At 38.8% G+C, this 13,270-nt stretch overlaps 1 protein-coding gene across 8 annotated transcripts in view; it reads right to left on the bottom strand.

Annotated features, from left to right (window-relative positions):
* Positions 1-13,270, bottom strand: part of CNTNAP5 (contactin associated protein family member 5) — a 289,841-nt gene that overhangs the window by 133,607 nt on the left and 142,964 nt on the right. For all 8 annotated transcript variants that reach the window (XM_080600797.1, XM_080600798.1, XM_080600801.1 and 5 more), the window contains one exon: positions 11,158-11,301. In XM_080600797.1, coding sequence (XP_080456923.1) covers positions 11,158-11,301 — 144 coding nt within the window. The remainder of the gene's footprint in view (positions 1-11,157; positions 11,302-13,270) is intronic.

Below are 13,270 nucleotides of genomic sequence, written 5' to 3'. Positions count from 1 at the left end.
CTCATTGGATTTCTACTGGTGCTAGGTACCAGGAAATAGGTATTTTTATTCAGACACAAACCTTTGGAACTCATTAGGAAATGTATTTGTTCATTCAGGGAAAACATACATGACTTCAAATTTGTACGTTCACCCCAAGCAGAAAATAAATAAACAAACAAACAAACCACTTCCAAATCTCAGTTCTTAGAAGGATCTAGATATGCTCCAAATGTTCTGTATCAAGTTCATGTCTGTATTTGCTGCAGGTCAGTGTTAGCTCAGACAGACCATCTCCACATGGCTGCCTCTGCTCTGTGTTTCCCAATACTTCCCATTTCAAGCTCAAGTTTAGCTTTACGTCATTTGGATCTATGCTGACTTCAGGAACTGACACCAAAGCACTACTAGCAAGTTCTCTTGAGCCTTCATGTGCTGCAGGACGTGACACAAAGGTCCCACACAATGACTGTGTACTGATGGGATTACATAGCTGTGAATGAGTAAAGCTGCAAATTAGGAAAAAAAAAAAAAAAAGAAAAAAAAGGGAACTAGACTAAATTTATTTTAAATATAAACCAAAATGCAGCTGTTAACAACAGTATTTTTTCTCCCACTTACACCAATGCTATATAACCTTAAAAATAAAGTCTCCCTCATTTACTTGAATGTATCGTATGGGACCAAACATGAGGCACGTTTCCAGGGTATATTTCAAATATTCAATATACAACTTGCAGTAGTAGTACTACTGGCCACATTTTCTTTTACCCAGGGTGACACAGCCCTATGCTATTCCAAATAACAAGAGTCAACTTAATGTTAATAACAAAAATAATTTAAAAAAATGATTATTCTGAAAGGATTCATAAGAAAAAAAAATCATAAGAAAATTCAAGCTAAAAGTCTCTCAGATCCAGTACTTATAAGTGGGATAAAACAATACTTGTGATATTTACTGGCTGATGGTAGGTCTCAAGATTTCCACGGGGAATTTTGAGGAATTTTTAAAACATTTGACACACATCAAGAGCAGTGAAATCCAACATTATTTCAACACCAAACTTAAATGGTCTTTAACTTAATCAGTCATCCAACCCTAAAACCAATGATGCTATTTGCTGAGAAGAGCACCACATTTTCTCACAGCAGTCAGCAAAATCTGCACCAGCATGTATCCCTGTAGTTTATAAATGAACCAACTCCAGTGTTTTGTTCAGCCATTGTAGATTACCCAACTAGGTCATTCAAGCCATATAGTAAAATCTTAACAATATATAAAGCCAGAATACATTCAAGGAGCTGTGTCTTTCAAGGCCACTCCAGGAAAGTGTTGCAGCCAGCTTGCTTTGAACTAGTCTGCTTTATAAAATACCAACTGGAATTTGATATAAAAAAAAAAAAAGAGTAAAAGGCTTTCTCCATGGTACCACTTGTTATCAGAGCTGGTATCTCTCTCTAACAGGATAATTATAATGAACAGCACTTGATGGATGTGTAGGAAGTTGCGCAGTGCTTGGGGAATTCCTTACTGAAATCTAAAACAGCTGATGGAACTGGTTCTCTATTGCTTTCAAATGTCTTTCTACCCTTTATTTTAAAATGAAAAATAAATAAAATGCCAGAAAGAGACTGAATTTATCACTGCATGAAACAGCCCTTGACAGATATATATCTATATCAATCTATGTATTCCCTGCCTTGTTAGGTGAAGAATGCTACATAGCAGATTTAGCAATGGCAAAAGGTATCCACGGGTATATCATGTTACAATGAGTTTTGAGATATAATCCAAAGCTTATCCAAACTTATCTGAACATTAGTCAGGTGGGAAGTAAAATGCTCTCAACCTTTTAAAAGTTTCTACTACCTGCTGGGTATTGTCTGCAGAAGAGATGCCACAGGGTTTTTTTTTGTTATTGTTGTTGCTGTATTTGTACCTCCATTTTCAATCAAATTCAAAGCAGATAGACAAATTACACAAAGCAGTCAACTGCAATGATATAAGCAAATATATGTAACTTTCTCTAGAGCTTTTTAAAGGTTTACAAATTCAAAATGAGATGACAAATCTTGGGAATCTTAGGCATTTATAGTGATTTAAGTATCTCCACACAAAGCAGTAAAGACATTTATAGATCTTATAAATACATAACAGTGGAGCTTGGAGGAAATTTCAAACGTTATCTGAGTCTGCACTCAAGTATCTAATTTGCTTCAGTGGCAGTGGGAGGCTGTAACAAAAAATGCAAGACTGTAGAGGAAAAGATTTGCAACATTCAAACAGGATTTTTGTCTCAAAGCTCTTTGCAGATTTTACATAATAACAGAACAAACTATAACTAGACTGACTTAATGGTGCCAAAGAAGGTGAATGCTGAGATGAAAAAAAAAAAGAAAATAAAAAAAAGTGTTTGCAATGCACAATAAACTTTCAGAAAACCTTAAAATAAGGTAGTAGAGACATTGTGTAGTTAATGTCACTTCAGCTGTTTGCAGTAACATCATCGGTTTTAAACCAAGTTATCCCTGATGCACGTGCATGGGCCCAAACATAAGGCCAAGTTTCCACCTCTTTTTGATATAAGGTTCCTAACATATGCAACTAGTCCTAAACCCTTTCAAAAACTCAGCAACACTCTTTAGTCATTTGCACTAGCTGGTTATTCATGCCACCTGGGATCCATACAGAAAGAGTGTACTAGGGCATGAGCTGCAAGCAAGAGCATGGAGTGAACCCATTGTCTCTGCTGGGACATACAGGCAGGGCCTATGCTCCCCCCTGCCATGTTCAGACAGCAGAGACTTTATGCACTGTAGCCTCTCTGTTGAGTACAAAGAGACAGTGCAGGTGTGATCCTACATGCCACAAGAACAAGCAGGTGGGAAAGCTTAAAGGCTTTGCTGCAATATTCTGCGTACAGTTGCAGCCTGCTGAGAAGGGTGCCAGGCCTGCCAGCTCTCTGGGGTTGCTTGAGGGGGTTTCTGGGTCCAGACACCCTCAGGCTCTGTGCATGGAGGCACCAGACGCAGGTGACCAGTCTCATGAGAGCTGGGCAGTGCCAGCTGGGCATACAGCTGGTTCAGGCAGCCGGAAGCCATGTAGAACAGGCCCCTGGGGAGCACTAGCAGCCAGGAGCGGCACAGCAGTTTGCACACAAGATGGGCAGAGCACTCCGCCAGTAGGCTGGCAGCCATCTTCTCCATTCACCAGCAGCTTAGGACACCACCCTGAGGGTCCCCTCAGCCAGCTCGCTGGGGAAACAAGAGAGAATCATAGAATATCCTGAGGTGGAAGGGACTCACAAGGATCATTAAGTCCAGCTCCTGGCTCCACACAGGACCACCCCAAAATCAAACCATATGTCTGAGAGTGTTGCCCAAACGCTTCTTGAACTCTGGCAGGCTTGGTGCTGTGACCACTTCCCTGGGGAGCCTGTTCTAGTGCCCCTACCACGAACTAGCTGGTCTTAAAAGGTCCTTTCCAACAGAATCCATTCTATGATTTTAACTTCCTAGGAAGATTATTTTGAAAATCCTAGCGGATTATTTTGAAAAATTTTCATTCACCAAAGTGGGATAGGTTCCTATAAGAAAAAACTATTAAATTTGCCTTGAATGGTATTCTCAAATTATTGCAGCAGGCCTAGTCAGAAAAGTAAGCAGTTCCCTCTAAACCTGCATCTGATCAGGAGCATTTCCTTTAATTGGAAGCAGTTCTGGAACTCTCCAGGGTACATGCAAGATTTCTGGCAGACACTTGATTTTATAATTGAACCCCATTTAACTGAAAAGTAAATGTTCATTGGCTAGGAAATGGGATAAGAAGATTCTAACCCCTAGAGAAAAGAAAGAAGACGATCAGCTCTACTCAGCTGCTGGGAACTCCAGCTATCATGTGGCATTTGAGAATTCCATTGAGTCCAACATCTCCAGACTGATTAATGACTCCTCTAATAAGCAGTGAAATCTTTCCAGAAGAGTTGTTACTATTCTTACACAAGAAACCTTCTGAACCTATAACTTAAATGGAGATATTCACAATTTGTTCAATGGCTGCCATGACACTCAAGATTGGACTTTTAAAATAAAAGTGCAATCACCCCAGATTTCTGCAGGATCTGTACAGTTGCAGAGGTTGTTCTTGTCTAAGCAAGCTGTGGAATGAACAGGAAACAGCATGTTACAGCAGTTTAAGGAAGAATCAAAACCTCTCCTATTAAAAAGAGAACGAAAGAACACAGTTGCTAAGTGATGAAGATAAAAGTGGATTACAAAGACGACCCTCTGAGCCATAAGCCTGATCTGAAACTGACTGGAGCCTATCTAGTGACTTCTGTAGGACTTCAATAAAACTTGTATAATCTTAATGAACCATTTCAGCCTTTTCTAGCCTTTCTTCGTTTAGTATTATGTACTGTTGAATGAAGACAAAAGACTGCTACAACACAACCAGGGCAATTGGCCACAAGTTTCTTATATATCCACCTTACTCTGATGGAGTACTAATCAAAAGTAATATGTGCTTGGGAAATTTTTCAAATTGACAGCTGAACTGAAATCCTCAACATTTAGCCTACCAAAGGATACAGGCCAAGATCACAGCTTGAACAGGAAGAACAATAAATGAGTAGTTCTGAGCTCTCATTCTACCCGCAGGTTAGAGCATCAAATAGGCACTTACCTTCCTCATTAATCATTCTGTGGATACTATCCAATAAAAAGGTTATCTTGTTTTCTGCAGAGGGTTAGAAAGGAATATTTCATATGACAGGTAAGGGAACTAAAATCCCAGCCCTGGCTGAGATACAGATGAGGATAAACTGGCAAGAATATCTCCAGGTTGGAAATTGAAGGTCTACTGGCTGCAAAGAGAGTGAGGTTGCAGATGGATTTGTAAAGAGAGTAATAGAAGAAAAAGGTGATCACTGATGCAGATTTAAAACGGTAAGATGAAAGACTGTCATTCAGCTATGGGTAACTGGATTTCAAGAATGGTGGATGTGCTTTCAAATCCTGTCTTTAAATTAACTACCTCAGGCAGAACAGACATATTGAGACTTATATTGGTTTCAAAAGCTTTTCAAGTCAAGACACTGCTAAGCACTGAATGAAAAGCAAATCAAAGTGAGATACCAGCTCTAGCCTACTCGCATGCCACTGCAAACTGTTTTCAAAAGTGATGTGGTAGCACCAAGATGCATGTTGTTACTTGAGTTAGGATCTGTTCTCTGTATGACCAAGTAGTTCATCCCAAAAGAGGGGCTCAGACTTTCAGAGAAGTTCCTATACTAATGTTGGTTTCTCTTTCTGTGCTCTAAATTTCATTATGGAAGCATGAAAGCTTTCCTGGCCCAAGTTTCACTGAAATTAACACCTCCTTTTATCAATCACCCTTACGATAGAGAATTCCCATCTTCCTTCACCCTAGGTATCATGTATGTCAATAAAAGGATACTGGTTTATCCTACCAACTTTTAGTTATTTAGAGAATATTCCTATGTGGAAAAAGAAAAATACCATTTAACAAAAAATTGAAACACTGTGACAGAATCAAGGATGAGATGCATGACTAGACATTTCTGGATATTCTTTATCTTAGACTCTTAAGCTGACTAGATCACCGAACAGCAATGGAACAAAGGATCTGAACATCTTTATGCCAGTAGTAACTGTACATTAATGTTTCATTATATGGTAGAACAGCTAAGTGTTGCTGGCAAAAGATGGGAGCAAATATAGAGCTAATTTGGAAAAATCATACATCATTTTAGCTAGGAAGAGACAGGAAAAGGAGGAAAAGTGTATAGAAGGAAAAGCAAACAAAATATAGATCACTTAATATTCTCTCTCCTTTGAACAACAAGCAGGAATGAAGCCAGCCTTTCAAATTCACCTTGCCAGAAGTGACTAAGATAGATGTCTTAAATTAAACTGGCAAAATTAGCACTATTCAAGCACATTTTTTTGTTCCAGTTCAGGGTAAGCTGATCTACATCTTATTAGATTTTATTACCTGGTACAAAACACAGAAGCAAGGAGATTTTTTTTTGTTAGTATTATTATTATTAAAACAGAGCCACATCTACATCAAAATAGAAAAATGCATAGAAAGCAGTTCTGATCAGCTTTTATTATTATTATTGTTGCTAGTTTTCTTTATTAGATTTTCCTCTTTTAAACTCCAGTCATTTGTGTATCATAGCAGAACACCAGTCTCAATGGTCACTATGAATTGCCTGTACTCCAGGGCCCTGACCAATGGGCATCACCTTGCCCATTTCTCTTTTTCCAGGCAGCCAAATACCAGGCAGTTCCCTGGGCCTTACCAATTGGAATAAGAGCTTAAAAAAGCCGACATTTAAAGCTTTGGCTTTGCAATAAATTACATTACCACCACCACTTTCTTTATCACCTGCTAACTCCTATGACAATAATTAGCCATCTCTCTTGTTTTCCTCCAGGGACTAACTGCCTTATCCCTCCTTGAAACATCCTCCTCTGCTCAGCAGGAACTAACCACCCTGTTCACTCAATTTGACTATCTAGATAATGTAATAAATTAAACTATGAAGAATTGTTTTTAACCTGTAATTTGCTGAAGGCTGATACTTTCAAAAGGCCTTGATTGTTCAAAACTTTGTCATTTTTTCTGCATGTCAACTAGTGTTATAAAAATATGGTATCTCTCCCTGAAAGACTCATTTCTCTTGTGGTCATCACTACTATCAAAATCCTAACACAAAGAAACCTTTTTATCAGGAAAAGGAGAGTTTATTATTGCAGCCAGATGATGGATTAAATATTTACAGACTAAAAAGTCTTTAGAATTGTAGACAAAGCCAAGTGAAATCAATGGGAAAATTGTCATTTAAATAGAATTTATTTCAAGGCCTTGATTGAGGTGACACAATTTCTTTCAAAGCAATCTTGTTACACCATTCAGCAACAATAAAATGAGACCTTAAAATGAATGCTATTTATACAGACTTTCTTGCTGTTCTGTACTGCTGGTATGATGATGTGAAGGCTCATCTGAAGACCCAGAGAGCAGGTAAGAAGATAAAAGAAAGCATAAAAAGATATTTTTTACAGGAACCAAATATTTCTGGAATCTGAGTTCATCCACCTTGTCAAAAGAACAGCAAATTCAGTTGTTCATTTTTTTTAACATGCATGTGACATACACACTCTCAACAAATAATTGGATGTGTTTTTTTTTTTTTAATAAATTCAACTTAGACTTATAGGAAGTTGTGAAAAAGGTCAGCAAACAGTTTCCTTTTTTTTTCTTTGTTTCCTATAGTCTAGTTGCAGATGAAAAACTAAAAGAGAAAAAAAAAATGTCTTACATATCTAATTCCTGGTTCTCCAAACCTTACTAGAAGCCTTCGTGAATTACCAGCCTGATATTCACAGATATATCAACACTTACAAGAGCACTTTGGTCGAAGAAGACGTGCGTAGACAAGCAAACTCTTCTCAAGATGAAGGTATCTCAAATCAGCTTAATAAAATAGCATGTTTGGATTCTCTATAAAGGGAATGAATTATTAGTTTACATTCTTCTGTCACTAGGTATCTTTCTTTGCTCTTTGATGCTGGCAATTGGTTATTTCCCTGAGGCACCACAGTGATGCATTTACATGTCATCACATCCCTTGCCATGCTGAACTGTCAGTCCCAGATTCAACATGGCAGGCTGACATCGAAATTCAAGCATATCTGAGGGCTGACAACTTCTGCTTTTCAAATATCCTGCACTCCTCTCAAGTCAGTGTAGGGTTTAGTCTGCTAAATAAAAATATAGCTCCGATTCATATTAAGTGAAGGTAATGGAAGAAAAAATGGGATAGCGTTTTCCTCAATTTCAGTGAATATGTAGGGTGGAGCATTGAGAAGATCAAAACTGCAATTTTTCATGACCTCTTTATTTCTTTCCTTCAGCTGGACAACTTCCTATTTTGACATCAAAAATCACTGAGACAGGAAAACACTTAAACCCTGATCTTCACATTAGAGCAATTTCTAAAGGTACAATCCGAATAGAGCTGTAGGTAGACACTAGTGGCCAGAGGGCTCTGACAGAGTATCCTGGATTTAGTACAGAGAGGGAAATAGTTACAGCTCCTTAACTTCACCCACTCTCAGCTGTATGATCTGTATGAACCTGGGGGTTCCCTCCAGCCCTCTGCCAAGTGGTACCAGACATTGCTGTGAGCATCGTCTTAAAACTAATTCTGTACCCTCACATAACAGCAGCTGTACCGGGAAAGACCTAAGGTCCATCTTGCCTTTACCAATGACTATAGACAATTGTTTGAAGAAGAGTACAAGAACAGCAAACACATACCCTATATTTCCTGCTAGTAGTCTCTGAGCCTTCCACTGAACTAATCCCTCAGCCAGAAATAGTTTCCATGTGTTTAGTATTGGAATTCCTTAATGGATTGCTCTTGTTAGACCTTGTCCAGTCTCCTCCTGAATCTACCTCTACCCTTAAAATGCACAAAATCCTTCAACAGGGACTTCAACATCTCAGATATTAACAGCTCAAATATTCTTCTGTGAAGAATTATCTTTTATTTCTTGTAAATGTGGCGCCTTCTATCATATTTTCCTGCCCCTAACTACTGGCCCAGGAAGAACGAGTGAAAGCTGTACAATTCCTCATGATGGGCAGTCTGTTCTTCTTTTTTGGTGAGAACCTACACGCAGCTAGTAATAGGAAAGGTCTTGAAATTTTATTTTAAAGCTTTTGCAAAGGCTTCCCAAGGGTGTAACCCTAGGACCACAACTTTGGTAATTATAGAAATTTAACTTCTAAAAACCTCTTGCAATTAAAACCAGTAACCACTTAGAGAGCAAATAAAAGGTCTCCTGCTATTTTGCCACACAAGGACCTAGGGAAGGGGAAAAAACAAACAAACAAAACAAAACAAAAAAAACCCTACAACATGCCATCAGGGACAGAAGAAACCCAGGGGGAATACAGACAGCCTAGCCAAATAGGGTCATAGAGGGGGTAAACATCAGGCAATCCAAAACAGAAATTCTGAAGTTAAATTCCAGTTAAAAAGAGACAGTCTGCCTCACTATCTTGAGATGTTTTCTCAAGGGGATTTATTGCAAGTCTGACAACTGCAAATGAGTTATAGAAAAGAACAGGCAGAATGATAATCACATCCACCACCCATGAGTACAACACAGAGAAGTACTCTGTCATTGACAACCTGTAGTTTCTTCCTTTGACTTTAAATGCAGCTGATGTGGGACCGTTATTTATATGGGTGAAGAACTTCTTCATAAGAGAAAATGTATACCTCTAAAACTAATTTATCATTCTCCTAATTCTGTGAAAGATGTCAACAGTAAAACAAACAAACAAAAAAATTGGTGGGTATGATAACCCATAAGTTTGGCTCACTGACTGTGACAATGCTCCCAAATGGACAAAGAATGAAACAGAGATTGAATGTTGAAGGCTGCTTCCATTTTGAAGGCAAAAAATGTCTCTGAGCATTAATCTGAAATTGGTCAGTTGTCCTCAAATACCTTTTCTTAGAGACAAAGATATTATGGGGACTAACCATGCAGAACCTCCTTTGGTGATCTTCAGCTTGAGGGGAGGAAACATAAGTACACAACAGGTTGTTAGAAGAAGTGATTCAAAGCCCCTGATGTATTTAATTCAACTTCTGTGCTGTTCCTTTCATTGCATTTCCACTCCAGACAACCTTAGCAACTACAGAGGCACAAGGCAGAGAAGCTTGTACCTCCCTGGGGATATGGATTGTTGCTTGAAAATCTCAATGAACTTGGAGTAAAAGCATTTAGTGCAAAGGAAATCTGGCAGACAAAAGACTACACTTAGCAAGAACAAATTATTTTAATTGAGTGAGTAAATTGCTAAGGGGTCGAGAAGAGCAGGAGGATGGGAGAGGGAGATCAATCTGTGATGGCTGGAAGTACCTGAAAATTGCCAGAAGAGATAAATGGTTGTGATGGAAAGAATATTGGAAGACACCAGATTTGCAGGAGCTGTTTGCTATAGAAGGATGTTCAGACAAGATCATGAGACATTTGTGGCAACCGTTTTGTGTATTGTGTGTAAACAAAGTATATAATAATAGTAGTATATAATATATATATATATATATAATATATATATATATATATATATATATATAGTATATAATATATATAATACAGGACCTCTCACCTATCAGCGTTCTGTTTTCCATTTCCTTGTGCTTTCAGTTTAGTCCCAGGCAGGGACAGTAGGAAAGATAAGGACTTCTCTTGGACTTCGGGCTTTCTTTGTTGCAGCTTTGGTCTGTTCTATGAAAATGCCAAGAAAGCCAGAAGCAGTTTTGCCTCCGTGTTCTCCAAAGACACAGTATTACCCAAAAGGCTTAATATCAAAACATGGTGTGGGAGTGAGGCACAAGCTAAACAAACAGTTGAATTATTTAAAATTTGTGAACACTGCATGGGAGTATACTGTTCTCCTTTCTTATGAAATAAAATGTAGTTTATTTTGCTCATGATATATTTAAACATATTTGTAATTTTAGACACTATTAAGTATGAAGTTACTTGTACACTTTATGTTAGCAGGCTGGATAAGACTGTAATTCCTTTTGCTTCAACTCCACTCTCCCCCATTCAGAGACAGTAGAACCAGGTCAGTGGTTTTCAGAACTGCCAATAACACGCTGAACATAAGGGGCGGTACAAAGGAAAATACTTTTCTTAGTAAGAAAAACATTTATTTGTCTCTATAATACCAAATCACACAGAAAAATAAAACATTTCTACTACTATACTCAGCAATAGTGATGGGGAATGGCTCAAAAAGTAGGATTTTATCTGAGAATCAGGAAAAATTCTCTGTGACTTCTATCATGGCATCAGAAAGACACATCTTCATCTCGGAAAAGGAAATAAAAAGTTTATCCAAATTCTCATATACTTCTAAAATCAGAGAAATATATTAATTTATACATGTATCTTTCAATAAGTCCCACCATAGCAGTCAGTGCTGGGTGGTGCTAGCCTCAGCAATACCATTTTAACAAGCTAATTATACCCATAACTACCTAAGTCTGAACTCTGTTCATTCAGTATAGCCAGCAGCACCAACAACAGGGAAGTAAAGACGTAATTGTTTCTTACCACAGTATAGATCTGAGGTTTGCGCCTTTTTGCCAGGTCAATTATGTTGACTCCATTGTAATAAAGGTTCTCAATGCACCCATGGAAATTTTTCCTCTGAAAGGTTCCTGGTTTCCCTGGGACAGGAATGCCTCCGAAGCTGAGCTTTTGGAAAGAACGAGAACTTCATTTAGTTACCACCCCAAAAGGAAGACAGCAGAGCCCCGCTCCATACAGCCAGCTGGGATGTTATCTCAGGGACACAGCACACCAACAGCATCATCTCTGAGCATAGAGCAGGGCCCAGACTTCCCAGTATGGGAGTTACAGCCAGTGTAGTATTGCAGCTGCTGGAGAAATGCTGCTGCAGACAGCTTTGCGATTTGGAAATGGCTTTTATGTGCCATGACACACCACTTCATCAACCTGCTATAAGCAGTCCCCCACCAGGAACACCCAAATTTTCAAGCAGTCTCCAACCTGTGGTTCCGCTGACCTGGAGGCTGTCACCGAGCAGGAAACACCGAGCAATAGGGGGAATAAATTCCTTCTGCCCACAGAGCACTGGATGTACAACTGGAGTTACCCCTTTCCACTCACCGTGTATCTGAACAGTTCTGCTTTCAGCCAGTGGAGGGTAGTAGCACACACACATACTACTCCATTTGCATCTTGCAAATATTTTGCCTTAAATTTCACTGTGATTTGGGCTTTATAAGACTTACACACAGTATTTGGGAATGAACAGTGTAACGGAAAAGTACTGCAGTTTACACAGTTGAACAAAACTTATGCTGTGCTGTTATCTAAGTACTGAAATACATTAGTATTGTGCAGATTACAACTCATCACTTAAGCAGAGGGCTAAAATTTCCAGAGGACAAAGAGTCTAAGGAAGTAGAATTCCCCAAATCCTTGGAACACAATTAGTTTAGAATCCTAAGGACAATAGAAAAGACTGAACACCACAAAAACAAAGCTTATGATAAGCCAATTTTCCTTTTCCAGATTAGACAGCTCATATCTAATCAGCTTCACTGGTCTTTTTTGCAGTCTTGCCAGAGGTACCTCTGCTTTTTTATTTGCTTCCATTTTTTCCATTACAGCCAGCAGCATCACAAACGATATAATATGGGCAAAGACCCTGCAGCCACCGCACTTCTCAGTGCTTCCAGCATGCTGGGAGCTGTGCTGCAATCCTGCTGCATCCATCGCAGCACCGGCACACAGCACTGTGCGGCACCGCAGGCACGCTGACGGCTGCTGGAACGCGGTCAGCCGTATTCCTCTGTCACTACTCTTAATGGCTCAGCTAATTATTACAAAAGTAAAGGGAAATTTGGGGGTTATTTTTCCTCCCACTCCACCTAGCAAGCCAGGATAAATAAGCAAATTAAACCTCCCTGGATAACCTCGACAGCACTTCTTTGAAAACAAGTCCTTAATGAACTTGCGCCTCAGTTGTATTAATTGATCATTTCACAGAAATAAAGATTGAACAGACTGCTATCTTATATCACTTGTAGGTTTGTTATTGGCATGAGGGCTTTTGGGTAGCGATGTTGTGGTTTTGTTTTGTTTTGTTTTTGTTTTTCAGTGAGAATCATTAGTTTTTCCTTAAAGCACCAGACTTTCCTTCTTTCATGTTCTATTCTTTAAGTCTCCTGCTCAGGGACTCTGCACTGGGTTTGAAAACCAGAAGAAAAATCAATATTCATTATACCACTGCATTATTAAGAAAACAGTTTGCTTGGTGATTGGTAATAATTTTAATTACAAAACTAATGGTTTTATTACCCTCAGTAAGGCCTTTAATCCCCAAAGTGTGCTGAGATAAACTTTCAGTTGAATGTATTGCTGTAATGTTCAATTGAAAGATCATTTCAGTGCAAATGCAAAGAAAACATGCCACAGAGGTCAGTGCTGACATGCTGATTTACACTAGCTGAAGATCTTCACCATGCTCCCTATTTTGGAACATCTGGAAAAATGTTCCGCAAATTACATTGGAGCCTGAGTTATCCCTAGCTGGCATCAACCCTGCAGCTGGAAGCAAGGAATTTTATGACTCTGGAATTAGGAAAGCTGATGGCTCAAGTGTTTGGTTTTCCCCAACTCCATCTTAAAAGCAGAT

The sequence above is a fragment of the Anser brachyrhynchus genome (assembly GCF_964034855.1).
Source record: "Anser brachyrhynchus genome assembly, chromosome: 7".
NCBI classification, from domain to species: domain Eukaryota; kingdom Metazoa; phylum Chordata; class Aves; order Anseriformes; family Anatidae; genus Anser; species Anser brachyrhynchus.
The sequence above is the reverse complement of the archived record's forward strand: the minus strand, read 5'-3'. Positions and strand labels throughout refer to the sequence as shown.